The 21,802-nt window shown below is 34.1% G+C and overlaps 2 protein-coding genes and 1 long non-coding RNA gene across 5 annotated transcripts in view; 2 read left to right on the forward strand and 1 right to left on the reverse strand.

Moving 5' to 3' along the window:
* The window catches only part of LOC105324291 (uncharacterized), a 37,956-nt gene that overhangs the window by 8,636 nt on the left and 7,518 nt on the right, over nucleotides 1–21,802 (forward strand). The gene's annotated exons all lie outside the window — the stretch shown is intronic.
* On the forward strand, nucleotides 3,207–21,591 carry LOC117690802 (uncharacterized). Of its 3 annotated transcripts, none has more exons than XM_034475502.1 (6): nucleotides 3,207–3,270; nucleotides 4,163–4,260; nucleotides 4,474–4,495; nucleotides 4,589–4,701; nucleotides 19,980–20,162; nucleotides 21,475–21,591. In XM_034475502.1, the coding sequence occupies exons 1-6, from the start codon at nucleotides 3,222–3,224 to the stop codon at nucleotides 21,499–21,501; spliced, it is 492 nt and encodes a 163-aa protein (XP_034331393.1). In that variant the 5' UTR covers nucleotides 3,207–3,221; the 3' UTR covers nucleotides 21,502–21,591. The 3 variants fall into 3 exon arrangements, with proteins under 3 accessions (XP_034331393.1, XP_034331410.1, XP_034331400.1); XM_034475509.2 differs by lacking the exon at nucleotides 3,207–3,270 and adding an exon at nucleotides 3,959–4,067; XM_034475519.1 differs by lacking the exon at nucleotides 19,980–20,162.
* LOC136275801 (uncharacterized) lies at nucleotides 14,602–17,676 on the reverse strand. Its single transcript, XR_010714295.1, has 2 exons — nucleotides 17,131–17,676; nucleotides 14,602–14,911 (listed from the first exon to the last, which is right to left on the reverse strand). It is a non-coding gene; the product is annotated as an uncharacterized lncRNA (long non-coding RNA).

Below are 21,802 nucleotides of genomic sequence, written 5' to 3' on the forward strand. Positions count from 1 at the left end.
ATTAATAATAATTGGTAGCAATATCGGGGACATCGTGGCATCATACACTGATAATGTTACTGCAGTTTTATACGCCATTTTGAAGTGATAAGATCGACGTATGGTCTGAATCGACGTATCGTAGGATTTTGTTAAAATTTTGGCTAAAAATGAGCAATTCGACGAGTCGTCCGCATCGACGAGTCGTCGGGAAAATACGGTATATTTTTAAACAGTTCAAAAAGGAGTATTTAAACTGTCCTTGAACTAAACTCCCACTAAATGACTTGAATTGGAGGTTTTCCTAGCATTGGACATATAATTGGTGCTTCCCCCTCCTAAAACCTGTGAGACTTGAAGAAACTTTTAATGTTTTAATGTATTGAGGCCCTAATTATACCTACTTGTATAAGATTTGAATGATATATTTTTTCATATGCATTATTACTAGTGGTGTACATATTAGTTATCTTTATGTATATTAATTAAGGGCAATAAAAACTAATTCAAATATACCAGAATTATGTTTTCTTTTTGTTTGTCATCTTCCGAGTATGTTGTAGAAGATCTGTAAACTTGATAGATGTGTTATAAGTGATTGATAATTTCAATCATGTACAGTTTTTAGCAATCAGTTAAAAATTAGATTGTAAATGAAAACTGTCCTAAGATTCGCTATAGTGGAGGAGCATTTTTACAAGTCTAATTTTAATCGGATTTAAGTTTTTTGTTTCTATATTAGCAATTTTTTCAAAGGCTGCCAAACAGTTGTCAAATTTTGTATATCTTTGTTGATGAGCAATGCCGTGGTTTTCTTTGCCAAAATAAAATATTTATTGATGATTTAAAAAGTTTATTAACCAAAACTTGAAAAAACGAATAAAACCAGACATCACGGAGAAGAATTCTTGAAATATTTGCTATATTCTTTAAGAAACCTTTGTCCTGATGTCGAGATGGATCCTTTGGCAGTGGCCAACAATTTTACCTAGCTCAACAGTTTTCAGACTGGTTCTGGTCTTAACATGCCAGGATTAAATTACTGTTATTACATGTCAACCCCATGATAAACAGATTTGAATCAACCTTTTATAGCAATGTGCAGGCAGAAGACATTCCGCTTTTAAATTTTGAGACCGCTAAAATGTTGTATACATCCCAAAAATATAAATTATCAAACAACTGTGTACATATGTAAATCAGTTGTAATCTTGCATGTCATTGTTGTTCTATTTTTCATTAGTGAATGTAATATTTGACAGAAAAGTTCAAAACATCTCCCTTTCAAGGAGGCTTGGTGGACAACGAATTAATCATCAGATATACCTTTATAAATGTGTTGTTGTTGTTTTTTTTATGATTAGTTCAGCTGTAAACTATTATTTACTAAAGAAAAAATCCGTAATTTTGAGTGTTTAACTTTTATCCTTATACAGAGCTCTTCTTCTAAAGGAGGTCAATAAGGTCTAAAAAATAATCACGACAATCCATCCCTCTTAAAAACTTGTATTATATATTCATTATGTAAATGAAAGAAAAAGTGAGCAATCTCAAATACCCCAAATTGTTTCAGAACTTTATTCAATACTGCACAGACGTTCAAGTTTAAAAGAACCAAAATTTCCAGAGAAAACTGAAGTGGAATTTGAAGATCCTGATGAAACTATCCACATCTATACACATTGTGTCTGGTTCAAAAGAATTAAAATTCCTAGAAAAATAATATCAGAATTTCCTGGTATTAAATATATGGTGTTCCGATGGGGCCACTTCGACCTTCGCACTTTCGCCTTTAGGTCGAAGATGCGAGAGTGCGAAGTTGCGAAGGCGAAAGTGCGATGGCGAAGGAGCGAAAGTGCGATGATGCGACGGCGAAGCGCGAAGATGCGATGGCGAAGGTGCGAAGGCGAAGTAGCGATACTACTATCGCTCCTTCGCCTTCGCACTTTCGCCTTCGCCTTTTTTTGATAGCATTCAGAAAGTCTCGGTTGATTACATAGAATTTAATGCAGGCACCGTACTCGCCAAGGTTTTACGATTAATGCATGGTATTTTTGGTACGCATGCACTAGGCCATTGTGCTTACTATGAATGTTTATAGATATTTTAATGTGTTTGCCTAATCATTATATACTCCATATAAAATGTAATGTCCACCATAATGATTACATATGCACTTCCAGACTCCTGTCACTTATCAGCTGTCTGTTTACCATGGATCAAACACAGTAACATTCTAATTTCATTATGCAACACTCCTTGCTCATGTATGGATCAAGAGGGGGAGAGGGGGTCCGCCCCCCCCCCCCCCCCCCGAAAATTCAAAATTAATAACTTCACACATGCAATATAGGGGGAGAGAGGGTCCGGATCCCATCCCCCGGAAAATTTAATTTCATTGATTGTATATAATAAAATCTCCAAAATATGTCTCGGACCCCCCCCCCCCCCCCAACAAAATAATTATCCATCGACCCCCCTAGAAAAAGTTATGGATCTGCGCAGGCTGTTGAAAATAAATTATAAAAAGTTCATCGTCTGCCTCAGATGTCCTTTTATACAGCTAAAATTGTCTTTAAACGATAGAGACCTCCACAATCATAAAGAGGCGAAGGCGAAATCGCGAAGATGCGAAGGCGAGAGTGCTAAGTTGCGATGGCGAAGGCGCGATGGTAGTATCGCTTCTTAGCCTTCGCGACTTCGCACTTTCGCCTTCGCATCTTCGCACTTTCGCTCCCTCGTCGTCGCAACATCGCACTCTCGCCTTCGCATCTTCGCACTCTCGCACCTCGACCTAAAGGCGAAAGTGCGAAGGTCGAAGTGGCCCCATCGGAACACCATATAAATATGCCCATTTACACATAGTGTCCTAAATACCCACAAAGTATCACCAAATTCTATGCGGCAGTTGAAGGGGAGTTGTGCTAACAAAAAGCAGGTCTGACGAACGGGTCAAAAACTATTACCCCCAACAACCTGTTTCTCTGAGTACTGTTAAATGTTATTTTTAGATTACATGTGATTACAAATCTATGTGCATGCGGATTGCTTACAGGTAATATTATCAAGCAGTTCATTTGAATCAATGCGAAACGTCAAAATCTTCAAGGAAAGATTATTCTTCCAAATATACCACGTAGAAATCCACCATCCTTGCATCTAAACGTGTTTAATTTGAAATGAATTATATTTCGTAGATGGCGTTCACATCTATAAAAAAAAAATACCATATTACACTTGCGATGTGGGGGAAACAACCCAAGCCACCTAAATTCGGAACCAACGTTGCAGGTACAGTTCTTACCATCTTTAGAGGGCCTCTTGTTCTTTTGAGCAGTCAGACTCATGCAGCCAAAGAGTGTGGATGGTGCTCCAGCACATGTCATTGTATTAACTGTATCCTAACCTTTTAGAGGTATGGATGTTCTTTGGGCCCAAAGATTTTATATAATCCAGAGTCAAATGCTTTTCAGAAGAGGCTTAATTGTATGACTTACGCTGTATCGCGCAAATCATCCATGATGACTGTTTTCTGAAATCGTCAAGACTTTTAGGATTATGCATGTACAGTGTTCACCTGTCGAGTAGTTCATTATCCTGTAACTACTTCAGTATATAGATGGTTTGGTTCTTTAGATTTGTGTAACATTGTGAGAGTAAATTGATGAAAAAAACCCAGTATCTTGCAAATGGCCAAATGTTGTAAATAGCGCGAACAAGGTGTTCTAGACTATGTACCGGGGTTTCGGGTTTAGCTTGTTCAGCTTCGATCAAGTGAGCTTTTCTGATCCCTATTATCCGTCGTCCGTTTGTCCGTTCGTCTGTAAACTTACGACATTTTTTACTTGTTCTCTATAACCACTGAGTTAGGTAACAATCATTATGTATATATATATAATCATATAGACCCAAGCGCCTGTGAAAAAATTCCAAATCCGTCGTTAGCATTATATCGGAATTTGAAAGTGTACATTTATCGTTTTGACCCTTTACTTGCAATTTTAGAGTTTCCGATGGTAAGAAAACTAGCAGACTGCCAAAAAAAAAAATGATTTCGATATCGAAAACTAAAGTCATCGGTGTGATATGTAAGAAAATTTTGTCTGAACTGTAAAAAATATTTTACAACAAACATTTCTCATAATCATGTATACACATGGTAAACGTCTGAATTTGTTGACAGGTATCTTATGTATGGTACTGGTTGTAATGATTGCTATATCAGAAAGCGAATCTATGTCCCTTAATGAGCATAGCTCGGATGATGAAATTGAGGACGAGGTAAGTTTTTTTGTTATATACATTGTGTACATTTACAAATTGCCGAACCATCCACTATAAATATTTATGACGTTTTACTTAAACACAACTTTGTCCTTGTAGAATGTAGATTCTGTATTTTATAAATTGAATATGATGTACTGCATTTGAAATATGAAAATGATCATCATTATTACAAACAATACCTACAGAGATCTTTTGGTTTATTTACAGATTGTCGAGAGATTTGAAAGAGGTAGGGTGTTTGTAAACGTCTATCCGAAAAAATGGTTGTCTCTCTTTGAATACATTATTTTATATATATTACATTGGTCTTTTTTTTTTGAAGCTGCCGGTAAGAATGACCACAAACATCACAAAAAACATCACCATAAGCATGACAAGAATAAGAAAAATCACCACAAACCAAAGAATGGCACTGTGTCTGACAATTCAAATAAGGTAAAACAAAAATATCAATCAACTAGAGCAGAGCTCGTGGCAAAGCCAGGAGTATGTCTTCCGTTGTTGCAATATATGTGATATGGTGTCAAACGATTATAATGACTAAACTTTCAGTTCTGCTTTTGTTATAAAAACATGTTGTGATTGAAAGCCTGTATATAAAACGTGTTTTGAGAAAGAAAGGAAGAAAATGTTTTAGGAAAATTATTTGTCGAACACAGTTTGTGTATTCGTTTCAAAAATTCTTTAAAAAACGAGATGTTTAATGGCGAGTTAAATTTTCAAAGGGTAGCAAGCATTGTTATAAAAAGTATGTACTCATAATTCATGTCAGGAATAGTTTTTTTTTTTTTTAAACCGAACCCGCCTACAAAGCACGTAACCTTTTCTCTAAGATAACTTCTTTATTTAAATCTTTCTAAATTTTTTAAGACTATGTACAAGTTAAGAATTGTTACGTGCTGACAAAATTTAGTAATTAGTCAAAATTGATGGCATCTCTGAACTTTTCTATAGGGAAATGTGTGTCGTCTGATATTATTTAATGATACAAGTAGACTTGGACATTCAAAATAATATATAATCAGCTAAAAAAAAAAAAAAGATTAGCGGGAGAATTTATGCAAAAGCGAGCATCTAAATTTTACACCGGATGGCGCTGTTTCATAGAGACACCGCTATGTAACGTGAATTAAATAACCTTATTTACAGAAATAAATATTACATGTACTTCTCTCGACGATGCAATAATATGCAAAATCCTTATTTTTATGTCAGTGGGTTGACTTATTTAATTGAAAAAAACTTCAATTGCGCTTGCGTAAATTGGAATTCTGGGAAGGAATTAGACAGTCCGTTTTAGAGAAATTCGAAGAAGTTATGAAACTTGTCAGTTTCTAGATCAAATTGCGCATTGATGTATTAAAATACTATCATGGGTTTTGGTTTTGAACATATTTTATTGAATAAACAAAAGGATCAGAAACAAGTTCTAACAACTTACAAGTTCCTCTCCTTAAATATAACAATAGTTGTCATGCATATGAGTATAGAACAAAAGAATATAATATTGATATACACAAAGAAATATTATTTAAATCTCAAGGATTCGTCTATAAACTTTTGTACAGAAGCAAAAATGCTTTTGTTGATATGTAAAGGAAGGTTATTGTTGCCATATAAAAGTAAATCAGTATCAATATTGACTAAATCTAACATAAACAATTGATCAAACATGTTGTTTCTCGCTCTAGAGTATTTTTTACAAGAAAAAAAGAAATGATACACATCTTCTGTTTTACCACATAAACACAACGGATTATTTATAATATTACGTTTACAAAGATCATAGTTTAATACACAGTTATGTCTCAGCTTTGTATGAATAATGTTGGTACAGCGTTTACCAAAAGAAAAATAAATAGGGGGTTTCGTAACTTTAGGCATATGTTTGCAAAACAAATTGATTGAGGTGGCTGTTCTGGCTTCTATATTTAGTGAATTCCATTGATTGACAGCATTGGGTACAAATGATTTTTTAAGTAAATCTAACCTGCACTTAGGTACATTAAACTGATCCTTGTTTCGTGTGTTGTATCGCGATATATTTTCCCTCTTATTAGGAATAATATCACATAAATAATCAGGGAGACTCCCCATGTTAAATTTGAACATAGTTTTCATCTTGGCGATGTATCGTCTGGTTTGTAAAATTTCCCACCCTGTTTCTAAGTAAAGCGCTTCCCTTGGTACAAAAATTGGCAACCCAGTGACAATTCGTGCAGCACACAATTGAACCTTTTCAAGTTTGTCTGCATCATGCACAGAACAGCCATCCCACACAATCGAAGCATATTCAAGGGTAGGTCTAATGAATGAAATGTATAATTTAGAGAGATGCTCTCTACCCAATTTATACTTAAGTTTTTTTAAGAGTCCTAATTTTTTGTATGCAGAGTTTACAATACCATCAATGTATTCAGACCAGCTGAGATTTTGCGATAATAAAAGTCCTAAATGGCGATGGGTCGAGACAAACTCTAGTCTATCGCCTTCAAAAAATAATTTAGGTAAAACAGAGTTATGCTTCTTAGTAAAAAAAACAACCTTAGTTTTTGATGAATTGAATTTAAGAAGCCACTTTTTGGACCACGATTCCAAAATTTTTAAATCATGATTTAAAATATATTCAATGTTAAGTATGTTGTTTGAAGAGTATTGAAGCGAACTGTCATCAGCAAATAATCTACACAATGATAACATATTAACCGCCACATCATTGACATATATCAAAAATAAAAGAGGTCCTAATACAGATCCCTGGGGTACACCTGCTGAAATTTCTGATGTGCTTGACAAAAGATCTTTATACATAACTTTTTGGGACCTTTGACTTAAGTAACTAGAAAACCACTTAAGAAGATCTCCACATACTCCATAGGTTTGTAACTTGAATAATAGGCCGCTATGCCATACTCTGTCAAATGCCTTTGACAGATCACAAAAAATCATACATGAAAATTACATGAATATCATGGGTATCGTCTGTAGCCACGGTCCGGAATCCGTATGTGCAGTCATACATTGTATGTACATCTATACACCTTTACCTCCTCACCTACATGCATACAAATGAGGGTGCAACCTTCATACACACATGCATAGTATTATAGTTCTGGAAACTATTTATCTTGTATTTTGATATATTGGAATTCCACCGGCTGTAGATAACCTTGTAAGTAAATTAAGTTGCATTACAACCTCATAATACACAACTTCAATTAAAAGTTTTTTTATTCAATTTTCAAACAATTAGCACGAGCCGACCGCGGATCACTTGTCCAATCGCGCTGGATCTCCTCAGCCATGTGCGAGGGATGATCATCATTTAATATTTGTGGGTGGGTGGGTGGGGGGGGGGGTTTAAAAATATAGATATACAAACCAACCATTAATTTATGTCTGACGAGGTTTCCGATTTGGAGTAATATCGTTCATTAATTTTCATTTACACTCAAATGTTTAATTAAATATTAAAAGAAGATGGACAAACTTTTATAACATAAATTTAAAACAGTTCTTGTATTTACGGCTATATAAACTCAAACACGTTCATATTCATCTAAGTGTGCGTCGCGGTGTGCGAATCTTGTGTATTAGATAACCGCTTACCGCTAGATAATGCAGCCGTGGCTGATCTCCTCGGCCATGGACGAAGGATAGATTACGTAAAGGTACAACGCACAAACACGCACAACTCAGAACCCAGGAAGATTTGAATTGTTTGCAGTATAATGACCGTATTCTATCAAATAGAAGTTCTTTATATTAAACTTAAAACCCACAATTGATCTATGTCTGATATTGCTTTAGATTGAGAATGACATTGCTTTTATTAATTAACTGAACGATTTCTTAATTGACACCCAATCGTTTAGTCCATAAACTTTTATGTGTAATCAAAATTAAAACAATTCTTGAGTTCGCGGCTAAATAAACTCATATATGAGAGACGCAACTCTCGTGTATTAGATAACCGCTGACCGCTGGGTAGTCCAGCCGCGACCATGGTGTTTTTGCAGCGACGCCCATATCGAAATATTTACCGTTTTAGAGTTATGAAGCAAAGACTTTTAAGGGATCTAGACCCCTCATCTTAGGGGGTAGCCCCTTTTTTATGGTATCAAATGAAAGCTCTTCATATTCTGCACAATCTTTGCTCTATATGTGTCTAGAAAAAAATTACAACTTAAAAGTTATTGAGCAAAGATATAAGCAAAATCAACCTTTTTGGAAATATAAATTTCGATGTAATTTTATAAGAAGTACATACGTGGGTTAATCAAACATGTAAAACTAGGAAGACAACGTTCAAGATGTGTACATTAAAGATTTGTAAATTAAAACTACTTGCTACGGATCAACTCGGAGCCTTTGCAGGTACACGAGACCCACTAAAAAAATATTCAAAGGGGAATAACTCAAAACCGGATAAAGCGATTTCACAATATTTTGTGCTACAGTGAGATATTGTCATTTCCAATAAACCCTGAAAATTTGAATAAAATCTAATGACAAACAAGCGAGATATTACAGTTTAAAGAAACGTCTAGAAGAAAAAGAAGAAGAAAACTAGAGCAAAGCTCGTTGCAAAGCAACGAGTGGGTCTTCCGTTAGTGTTGAGAGTAAAGCTAGAAGTTCCTGTAAGAAGCAGAGTTCTGAAACCAACTTCAAGAGAAAATTAAAAAATTTTTTTTTTAAAAATCGAATAATTCTTGGTACGACTTAGCAGTATCTGAATGATTTAAAAACGAATTAACAGAAACCTTTACAATTTCTAAACGACATAATAAAAAATCCCGAATCTGTTCAGGTACGAATTAACAATTTCCGAATTTTTTTAGGTACGAGTTAATTTAACTTTGAACATAACACTATTTTCTGAAACAAAAAACGTGGAATCAAAATTCCCGGAAAACTCAATTTTTAAAACCCAATGTCTCTGCAATGCATCGTCTGATTTTAAAATGGATTTAAGTTTTTGATTAAGCTTAATAAAAGCTCCTTTGTTGCTTTATAATAAATATCAAATTATTGGGCAGAAAAAAGTAATCATAAGAAAACTTAGTAGCCCTTGTGGCCCCTAATTTGAGGGGCCAGCCCCTTTTTCTTGATATTAAATAAAAGGTCTCGCTAATATAAACATATTTTGTTCTACAAGTGTACATGAATTGTAAACCGTTCTCGAGATATCTGTACAAATGTGTTTTAGGGGCCGACCCTTTAACCCCTTACCGGGGCCACTAACAACAAAAGTTTTGGTATCATATTGTTAAGAACATTATTTTGAACAACTTTTGTTCTACATTGCTATTCAAAATATTTCTCCTTTTTCAGATATTAATGATCAGAGTTTTGAGTTCTGGCCCCTTGAAACCCCTAATTACGTAATATATGACTTAGGTATGGTACTGTATAGATGAACAGCTGTACAATGAACATTTGTGCTTCTATAATTATTAACAAAATATTGTTTAGTAAAGAGTTATTGTACTAAGACATTACAGCCCTCTTGGCCCCTAATTTGAGGGGCCATCCCCTTTTTCTTGACATCAAATTAAAGGTCTTGAAAATAAAAACATATTTTGTTTAACAAGTGTTCAAAAAATCTTTACTGTTCCTGAGATATCTGTACAAATGTGTTTTAGGGGCCGACCCTTTAACTCCTAAATAGGGTCATAAACAAAAACATTTAAGGTATCATATTGTTAAGAACATTATTTTGAACAACTTTTGTTCTACATTGCTATTCAAAATATTTCTTCTCTTTCTAATATTAATGATCAAATTTTTGAACTTCTGGCCCCTTGAAACCCCTAATTACGTAACATATTACTTTGGTATGGTACTGTATAGATAAACAGCTGTACAGTGAACATTTTTGCTTCTATAATTAATAACAAAATATTTTTCAGTAAAGAGTTATTATAAAAAAAACTTTAGAGCCCTCTTGGCCCCTAATATGAGGGCACAGCCCCTTTTTCTTGATATCAAATTAAAGGTCTTGCAAATATAAACATATTTTGTTCTACAAGTGTTCACGAATTGTTAACTGTTCTCGAGACACATGTATAAATGTGTTTTAGGGGCCGACCCTTTAACTCCTTACTGGGGCCACCGACAACAAAATTTTAGTTATCATATTGTTGAAAACATTATTTTTAACAACTTTTGTTCTACATTGCTTTTTAAAATATTTTTCTTTTTTCTGATATAAATGATAAAATTTTTGAACTTCTGGCCCCTTAAAACCCCTAATTACGTAACATGTGACTTAGGTATGGTACTGTATAGATAAACAGCTGTACAACAAACATTTTTGCTTCTATAATTATTAACAAAATATTTTTCAGTAAAGAGTTATTGTAAGAAGACTTTAGAGCCCTCTTGGCCCCTAATATGAGGGCACAGCCCCTTTTTCTTGATATCAAATGAAAGGTCTTGCAAATATAAACATCTTTTGCATTACATTTTTAACAAAATATTTATACATCAAAAGATATTAAAGAAAATGTGTGAAAAATTCGTGAAAAAATTTGGTGCTAATTTTCAGGCTCAGGCGAGCTTCAAGGCCTTGAGCAATTTTCATGATTGGAAGCACGGGGGTACATCTACAGACATTCATCTACAATCCCTGAAAATTTTGGAGGAGATGCGTGGACAAAATGACCCTTAAAAATTTACAAAATCGTCAATATCTGAAACCGGAAGTGACATCATCATTTGAAAATTTAATGATATGTAGCGCCGATCATGCTCTATCAGTGCTGAAAATTTTGTGCAAATCGGTTGGATAGTTTTTGAGAAATAGCGCTCCAAAAAAGTCAGAAAAAGAAAAAAAAGAATAACTAGAGCAAAGCTCGTTGCAAAGCAACGAGTGGGTTTTCCTTTAATGTCGAAAGTAACGCTAGAAGTACCTCTAAGAAGCAGAGTTCTTAATCTAGTAATAAAAATAACTTAAGTACAAAAGGATAAAAAAATCGAATGATTCTTGGTACGACTTAACAAAACCTGAATGGTATAAAGTATGAATTAACAAAAAACCTTAACCATTTCAAGAACGACTTAACAAAAAATCCGAATGTGTTTAAGTACGACTTAACAAATTGATATAAACTACATTTAAGGTACAAGTTAACTATTTTCTTAATCCAGAATGCAAAATTAAAATTTCTGTAAAAATCAATTTTTTAATGCTTATATCCCACATTCAATCGTCCAAATTAGAAATGGATTTCAGTTTTAAATTGAGGTTGATAAGCTCTTTCAGCATTTATGATTAATGACAAAATATTGCTCCGGAAAAAGTTAAGCTTTTGAGCCTTCCTAGCCCCTAACTTGAGGGACCAGTCATATTTTTGATATCAAATAAAAGGTCTCGTAAATATAAACATATTTTGTTCAACAAGTGTTCAAGAATTGTTGACCGTTCAAGTTATATCTGAAACACTGTGTTTTAGGGGCCGAACCCTTCAACTCCTTAACAGGGCCACCAACCAAAAATTTTGTTTAAAACATAATTCTGAGCAACTTTTCCTCTTCATTGCTTTTCAAAGGGTTGACCTTTCGTACTGTGTGCTTGTTGCATCATCAATTGTCAGAAACTTATTGATGTGTAGTTTTTCTTTATTATACCTCTGTGAATATTTTCTATGTAAAATTACAATGAACCAGACAACATTGAAATGGTGAACATTTCAAAGCGCCCCGCTGATGTTATTTAAGAGAATTTTGCTTTGACGACCTATAACTTGAAATTTTTCCAGCTGGCATAGAACTTCTAGATCAATTTCATTCCCCCTAACATACAGGCATTTTTGTGCAATCTGACCAAGATTAAGCATATCTTGGAAATAATCTACAGTCTAAAACTAATTTTAAAGAGATCTGCTATGACCTTCACATTGACTTGGTTCAAGGTCATTGTACGCCATTAACCAATAAGCTCTGTTTAGGTAAAATATTAGCCAAATAGGGGCTTAAAGGAGAGTATATGTATGCTCTTAAAATATATGGATTTTTGTGTGATCTGATATGACCTTGACATTTGATTTACAAATATCATTGGAGGTCCTTTGATCAAAGGCATCATGTGGGTGAAGTATGAGCCTGATTGGAGCAAAGGGAGAGAAGATATACTCCGGACAAGGATTTTTTTTTATATAATTCTGCTATGACCTTCACAGTTTACCTTGAAAATAGGTTCAAGGTCACTACACACCCTTTACTCAAAAGCTCTGCTTATGTGAAGTCTGAGCCAAATAGGGGTTAGTGGAAAGTATATAAGCTCTGAAAAAAGGATTTTTGCATAATCCGATATGATCTTCACCATTTACCTAGAAATTTCATTCAAGGTCACTGCACATCATTTAACCATAGAGACACTCTGTGAGTATTAGCCAGATTGGACCAAGGGGAGAGAAGATATGCCTCAGACAGGATTTTATATATATAATTCTGCTATGACCTTAACCTTATACCTAAGAACATGGTTCAAGGTCACTGCACATCCTTTACCCAAAGGAACCCTGTGGATGAGGTATGAGCCAGATTGGGCCAAGGGGAGAGAAGCTATGCTCCGGTCAAGCAATCGCGGATGGACAGACGGACAAACTGATAACTAGAAGGTGCCCACATAAACATGCTTTTTTATCTAATTTGAAATATTATCCATGCTATATGCCCATGGTGAATAGTCATCAAAACCATTCATCAGCAGAATTCGATTTCCCTCCTTTTTAAACTAGGAACACCTCTGACCTAATCAGATCGCTGCATTATATACAAAGTTTGATAACTCTAATTTGTTTATCATCAAGAAATTCTGTATCGCTGACAAATAAAGTTTTCTTTGGTATAATAAAATACAAATTAACTGACTATTCGGACAATAGCAAGTTTATTGTCCCACTCCACAGCAACTATTTCCCTTGGCTTTGCCTCATGAAATAGTTGCTGTCTTGGGGGACAATAAACTTGCTATTGTCCTCATACCCAGTAAATAGGTATATACTATTCCATCCACCTACATTTCATGTTATATAACCTGTGTTTGTAACCTTCAATTTCACTGTGTAAAGTCAACACAACAGTCATAGCCGCAAGTTTCACAATTCATTTATTTACTGCTTCTCATGTACGGTACTTAAAATTAGGGGCCTTGATATTGCTTACCAATTCCAACAAGAGGGCCTTAATATTGCTTACCAATTCCAACAAGAGACATCCCTCTAAGTAATGATAATCATTAAAATTCATTTCATGAATCTACGCAACACTGATAAACCTTCAAGTACAGTCACTCTCAATTTTACAAAAATATTGACGGTACTTTCCGAAACTGTTCCTTGTACCTTTAACTTAGTACACTAACATTTTATGAAAAGACGGTTTGTCTAAGAATAAGAAAGCTAATGCAATTCTGAGAAAAAGGATACCACATATTGCCAATTCCATTGAGGTTTAATAAAAATATGGCCATTTAAGTGAACCCACCATTTCCAATTTCCTTTAATAAACACAGATTTATAGGGTTCTCCATAGTAAAACATCTTTACCTGACCTTTTAGAGGTCAATTGTTGTTCAACCACCTTTAAAAAGAAACCTTATTCAATACAACATACATCTACATGATATAATCATGATAAAAAGCTTCACATCACTTAGAAATGCCCTTACATGTATCCCCCCCCCCCATCTTTTGATTTTCACAAAAAGTAATGGTTTGAAATGTTTTACCTAATTTTATGAAACTTGTGGCAATTTCCTTGAGTCATTTCTCACACATATTTGAAAACAATCATCAATGATTCTAAAATTTGATCTTTATTTGTTTATTGTATGATTTGTACCATTTTAATTAACAAATAGACAGCTGTCCTGCTTGTGATTTCTTGTTTTCATGAAAAAAGTAAGCTAACAATCATATTTAGTGAATATCTAATCTATTCTGATTTCTAGTCTCCTTCTAACCATCTTAAACAGTAAGTTACAACCTACAAGTTAGACATCTGCCTTAAATTAAAATTAAATTCAAACACACCCAGGTAGCTGGAGACAGATCAAGTTGATTTCCATGAAAAATGTTCAAATTTGACATGTTTTTCTACTTTTTTTATGCATATATACCTTAGAAAGGTAGAAATAGGTGGTTTCTTGTTCATTTCAAAATTAATTATCATAGCAGATGTTATTTCAAAGTCAAATGTACATTTACATATCCTACATGTAATCTTAATGCAGACAATTGGATGGGGGGGGGGGGGGGGGGGGGGGGGTTGATTTTTCAATTATGTAAACACATCTTAATATCTTTATGAAATAAAAAATAAAGGAAACATAAATGCATACTTTTATTGAAAAACAAATTTTCACAACAATAATGAATTTCTTTAAACAGCCTTAATTTTGCTTTTCATAATTTCTTATCAAACACAATCCACAACATGGCATGATGCTTTCTTAAAGTTCCATTATTGTTCTTGCATTATCCGATTTAATTTGAATTACCAGTAAATAGTCTGTAGAACACAAGGAATATGCATGTGGGTAGAGGTGACAGGTTAACCTCAAGAGCTGACCCACTATAATCAATGGGTACCGGTAAAAGCCATGTGGTGCCATGTGGTAACAAGAGTCCGTTTTGAGCTGAAATAAAAAAAAAATTAGCTGTGTTTACATACATGTACTAGTAATAGCTGTGTTTACATTAACGTATGCATAGTATTTCTGGAAAAAATACACTGACCATGCAGTGTAATAAGTATGACATATCCCAATACATGACATAACATTTAGGCAATATTAAAATTTTTTCTTAGGTATAGACACTTATCAAATTGAGAGAGAGATTGAGAGAGAGAGAGAGAGAGAGAGAGTTTATTACTTGTAGTGCAACAGTCATTATCTCAATTCGTAAATTACAAAGGAATATTACCCATCCGAACAGCGTCAAAGTACATGTATTAGCTTCTGGTATACCATGTTTTATCAATTCTACTGGTTTGTTTTTTTTGCAAATAAATTTAGCAAGGGTTTTGTTTCTTTTCTTATAAATTACATGTTTTAAAATATACTATGTGTAATAAGCATAAAACATGTATGAGTAAACTTAATAAAGAATTTTTAATAGATTATATTTCACAGAATGTGGTACATTACATGTATGTCAATCTTTATAAAACTAGCGTATATTTCGTGCGCCATAAATTGCAAGTTTTTTGTAAATATCATTTAGCTTGCATGGTAGCTATATATGGTCTAACCCAAATTTTCTTCATAAAGCTACAGCTGTATGTACCACATATATGTTTTGTCACAAGTATGTAAATTTTTAAAAAAATACCCGAATTCCAACAGTTGAAAGTAACTCAATGAATTTTTCATTCTCTGATAAGTTCATTGTGTTAATTTTGTCCGTGCATATATTATTAGTCTGCTGCAACAGCAGACAATCAGTGGTAACCGAAATCCACTTATAAGAAAGTTTGTGGTTTAGGAGCGGGTAAATTGTTTATGCATAATGTAGCTGACACTGACTTGAATGCGACGCTGTCAAGAAAACCACACCAAATAATATCAAGAAACATAAATATTCACTTAAATGTATTGTGGTGTAAAGTTAACGTTTTTAACACTTATTGCATCTTGCAAAACATGTGATGACTCTTAATCATCTGTTATACATGTATATCTGATATATATGTACAAGATGGGAGAAATAATGACGGAACAGACTGGGATTCGAACCTGGGCCCCCTGAATCTCTAGTCAGGTGCTCTAGCTACCAACTGAGCTATCTGGCACTGGTATTCAAACCAGTCTGACTGTCACATATATAAAGAATTATTTAAACAATGGTGTTCAATAAAATGTAACACTTGCAACCTTCAGTTTTTGTCTGTAATTAATCAATATTGGTGTGCGATCAGTTCTCGCCGAGTACCATTTCTCACCAGTGCATTGTTACGTCATTTTATCAACACATAAAATTATATATGAAAATATGATGTAACAATGCACCAGCAAGAAATGGTCCTCGACGAGAACTGCTCGCACGCCAGTACTGCCAGTAGTCAGATTAAAAAAAGAGAATATAAAAACTACATTTAAAACATTAACAAGGACAATTTAAGTACACATCATAATTGCTAAACAAGAAAAATTATGTGAACTGGTACGCATAGTTCTAACTTGTAACCTACATGTACAAGTACATGTACATGTACCGGGTACCCGTTGGTCTGCTAAACTTCTCTAATGATACAATGATCGGCATCATAAAAATATTAAAGCCATGTTTTAACTCTGAAGTATACAATTTATTTACTTGATGTTATGTCTACAGGGTATTCATGTTTACATTTAAAGTCTTCCGCACAAGAATATATCATGTGTTTCTAATTAGACCCTGCTTTGAATTTTGAGTTGAAAATTCACAAACTGGTTTTTTTTTAAATAGATAAATTCGGACATCCTTTACAGTCTCCCATGAACCTCAACCGAGAAATATTTGTAACTTCATACATGATGCACATAACATAAGAAAATCTATGTACTAACTATATTTGTATACTGTATGTATGACTTTCGCCACATGTAGATTTTGTCCATAAATTGAATTGTAATTCAAACAAAATTCTGGTAAAAAGTAAAGGAAGAAAAACAAGTAAAAGGTAAACATTTGGGATTCAACTCTGTTAAAAGGATTTATATTGTCTGAACTAACAAAATAACATACATCAGTGACAGTGTGCACGTACTTACATGTACACATCTATAGACTAAATGTTAACTAGTTTACATGCTGACATTTTAACCACTAAAGACAAGAAAGTTCAAACTTTAAAATGAGTAAAAAGACTCACCTTCTTCAGTAACATCCACATAAATCACACTTTTAAATGTCCATTTTTTTCTGTTATTACTCGTAACTCTTATCAGCTTCTCAACAGCTGATCAATGTAAACGTAAACATCTGCCGACAGTAGGCCTACTGTGACGGTCAGAATTTCCTCGTAAGCGATTCAAACGGTTCAAACAAGTATGAAGAATATATCCCTCCTTAATATACAAATACGAAGTAGTGTTCCCGGTACATGTTCATGTGCTTCACTGTGGATTGAAAGTGCACGTGAACGTACAACATGTACGGCGAAAAAATACACAAGTCACAACTTCTCCTCTGCGTTTCGGCATCTGTCTTTCCCATAATGCCGTTCGTCGCTGTTTATATTTGGGGTTACAGACAGGGGGCGCCGACAGTGCAGAGATTTGTTCTGCGCGGACACATAGCACGTTTAAATAAGTAGTTGTGTATGTTCATTGCATTTATAAATGATTTAGATAAACAGAATAAAACCGTGAAATTTAATCAGAGCAATAACAAATGCTCACCCGGAAGCAGCATTGTTCGCTTGAATTACAGTGAAGTCGTACCCAAACCCACTCGCACCCAAACAAACTCGTACTCAAATGGTCCGGTCGTACCCAAAACTGAGTGGTTCACTCGCACCCAAATATTTGAGTACGACTTCACTAGTGAACTCGTACCCATGGTATTTTTTGGCGTTTGCTTTAAACTTTATTGTTTTGTATTAGATGCATGTCTGTAGCTCTAATTCGGAAAAAAATTTCCATCCGCATTTGTTCAGATCGGGAGCTACCGACATGCAGCTAGTTTTGTATGTACTTAAACAGTTATAAACTTCAATAATACGCTCACATGTGTATTTGTTGTAGTTCTATGTCAATTTGAATAATTAACCTAAATAATAATTTCATCTCCGGGGGTTTGCAAAGTTTTTTTAAATTAATATATAATATATTAAACTAGTGTCTATTTCAGTTTAAAAAGGATTTTGGACTATTTCTCTTAAACATATAATATGACAGCTAGTTTTGTATGTACTTGAACAGTTATATACTTCAGTAATACGCTCACATGTGTATTTGTTGTAGTTCTATGTCATATACATATAATGTTTAATAATAAAAACTTCCAAAAGTGATGAAAATGTGTTTTTCTTCTTAATTTCTTCTTAATTATGAGCAGCATGTTTATTTTGTGCTGACAAACTCATTGGTTGATCGGTTGAACGGAATCACATAAAGCAATTAATTTTAATTGATGATAGTTAACCTGCTCATAATCATTCTTTGATCCGTCCGCATCAGAACTAGATTGTACTAGATTTTTATAACAAAATCTTTCAAATTAGTTATACAATTTGCATATTAATGTTATCGATAATATACAAGACATAACAACATACGAATAAAAGCCATTCATTTTTTTTTCTTATAATAAATATAGATCTGCCCGTATTCAAATACACTGAGATCTAGGGATGTTTGTATATATATAAATTTGTTAAATAAAACATAACTAAAAAACATAACAAAATATGAATGAATATGAATGAAAACTATTGTATTTTATTTTCTTAGTATAAATATATTTTTTCCCGTGGGTACGAGTTCACTAGTGAAGTCGTACTCAAATATTTGGGTGCGAGTGAACCACTCAGTTTTGGGTACGACCGGACCATTTGAGTACGAGTTTGTTTGGGTGCGAGTCGGGTTGGGTACGACTTCACTTGATTCCGTTCGCTTGTGTGTCTATGTATAGACAATTAACTCGTTCATGTACGATTCTCGCATATATGTTTTATGAATTTACAAAATAGCACAAAGTTTGTTTTATTACATACCAAATGACAAAATTTAATTTATTAAAAGTAATCTAGTTATTTTTTTTTCATAAAATGATAAATTTTTTAGCTATCAGAAAAAAACGTTTATGGACTGCTGACCCCTAATTACAGGGGCCAGCCCTTTTTTCTTAATTTTAAATGAAAGCTCTTGTTATTCTAAACAACTTTTGTTCTATGTGTTTTAACAAAATATTTATAGTTTAAAAGTTAGAATACAAAAAGTAACAAAATTTCAGCCCCGAAAAAATCTTAAACTTTGGCGACAAATAGCCCAAAAACTAACAAAGAAATTACCAAAATTTTCATGCCAGCAAAAGTATAAAATGTTACCGACAATTTCGCCAAATTTCATGCACCTAACATCTGTAGTTCCCGAGATCAACTATGGACAAAAGACCCCCAATTTCCAATTAAAGGGCAATAACTCATAACCGGAAGTGAATTTTAAAAATTTGAAAAAAACGTCTAGAGATCTTAATATCATCTACATACCCTGAAAGTTTCATAGCAATCAGACAAAAAATGTTCGAGAAATGGCCTTCACAAAATTTGCGGGAAAAAAAAATAATAATAAGAAACAGTAGAATAACAGAAGGGTTTTCCGTTGAAAACGGAAAACCCTAATAAAGAAAAAGAAACCGTAGAATAACAAGAGGGTCTTCCGTTGGAAACGGAACACCCTAATAATAATGAAGAATTTCCAACAGAATCAGTAGAAGGTCTTCCGTTGGAAACGGAAGACCTTAATGAAATTGAATTGTAAAAATGCAAGCTACAGTTTTCTCATTTTCGTTTTCACTTTTGCAAAATAAATGCAAGAAATGACCATGTGAAAAGACGATATAATAAAGTCTTTGTTGGAAGGCCACTACTGGCACTACTAAAAAAATAACAGTTATATTTCACATGATGTTATTGGCAGTGAATAATTTCGCATGCCAAAGAATAAAATGCAAACTGTCCTCTTCTAAAAGATTTTCTTTCCAACACTACATGTATAGACAGAGTCCATGCACGCAAACAAGAAGGCTGAAGCGAAGATGAAGTCGCAAAAGCCAGTCAAGCACGCCCATGTACATGTGAAGCCAGAGGTGGCGGATGAGGGGTCCAGCACGGGGGTGATCGTCGCTGTCGTTCTCGTCCTCATTACAGTTCTCGGGGTCGGCGCGGCGGTGTTTATTGTAGTAAGAGTTTTCTTCCGTTCCCGAACTCTCGCTTATAATATGTTTTTCAGGTGTATCAGTCAAATATCAAATGTGCTTTTTTAGAACTTATAGGCTAATGTAATTGTAGCAATGCATTTGAAAAAAAATAAGCATTTTGAGTTATTTTGGGACTAAATCAACGCACTCATGATTTTTTTTAAAAGGACTTTAGTACGTAAACGGACTTTAAACATGAATTTCAAAGTTCGTTACATAGGCGTCGGAACGGGGGGGGGGGGGGGGGGGGGCTAGGGGGGGCTTAGCCCCCCCTTTTTTTGCAAAGTTAGACCTAACCATTAGGTACATAGCATCAGAGAGGGTTCAGCCCCCCCCCCCCCACTTTTTGTCGCCGGAAACATAAATGTTCCTAAATTTACCTTGAAAAGATTGAAATATTGAGCAGTTTGAGTCATAGTCATAATAGCACCCCCTAACTATAGGTACCCCCCCCCCCACCCACCCACGGATTAGGATTTTCATGATTTTGGGAATTAGGTTTTTTTTTTTTTTTGCTTGTTAAGATTTCTGAGGATTAGTCTAGCCCCCCCCCCCCCACTTTCAATTTGCTTCCGACGCCAGTGCGTTATGAATGTACATCAACATTTTTTATTATGGGGACACTTTACGAACTTTGTAGAATTTGTATGAATAAAAAATTCTGGGTTTTAATTGGTTGATAAAATGATAATTTCTAAACACTGATAAGTATGATTTATGGGGAGGAGGGCAGCTTTAATGGTACAGTAAAAAGATTAAAATATAGTGGGATAGTTGACTGCTAAGCGATGCAGTTCATATCCTGTTTGCCGATGATATAAATCTGGAGAGATGGTCTTGTAAGTAGTTGAACTACGTGTGAGCTTATAGGAGGAAATTTCTTAAGCGAGAAACTGTTTTTAAAGTAAACTAAAAATCCCTTTGGTTATCTGTTTAATTTATCCCATCTAGCTAAACAAGGTTTATTGTATTTAAAGTCCATTATTTCTACCAAACTTTGCACATTTTTGTAAAGTGCGTTAATATCAACGATATCTCAATGGACAGCTACAAGGTGGACGGGGTGCAAGACAATATGAGATTTACTGGACTCGTAATATAATGATATTATAATTTACGATACAAGCCATTACCTCACAAAAATGTATCAGTTTACAACATACGTCCAGCCTAATGTTAATACGACACATAATTACTTTTTTGTAGTGATCAGAATTATCTAATATGTATATTACAGTTTCATCCAGCTAGCATGTTGCATGTACTCATATGGACTTTTGTTTTATTTCTACAGAAAAAGAGAAGAGCTCAAGGAAAATAAATCCTAACTCAGCATCCAGTGGTCTGTTCTGATGTTATTTTTTTCACGGTTGTGTTAACTCTATGGAATAAACATTTTACGAAATAGATATTCAAGTATTTTGGATTTCTTTTGTTGTTTCTAAAATTAAAACAAGGTACGTACACATTGCTAAGAAAAATATCTATTTGTAAGCTGTTCATATTCACGAGTCGAAGTATTCTCTTAATCATTTTTGTACATGAAATTTAAAAGAAAAGAAATATATAATAACTATATTAATTTTGAACAAAACAAGAAAAAAATGTGTACGTTTACTTTA

Source organism: Magallana gigas, chromosome 5 (assembly GCF_963853765.1).
Source record: "Magallana gigas chromosome 5, xbMagGiga1.1, whole genome shotgun sequence".
In the NCBI taxonomy this organism is placed as follows: Eukaryota; Metazoa; Mollusca; class Bivalvia; order Ostreida; family Ostreidae; genus Magallana; species Magallana gigas.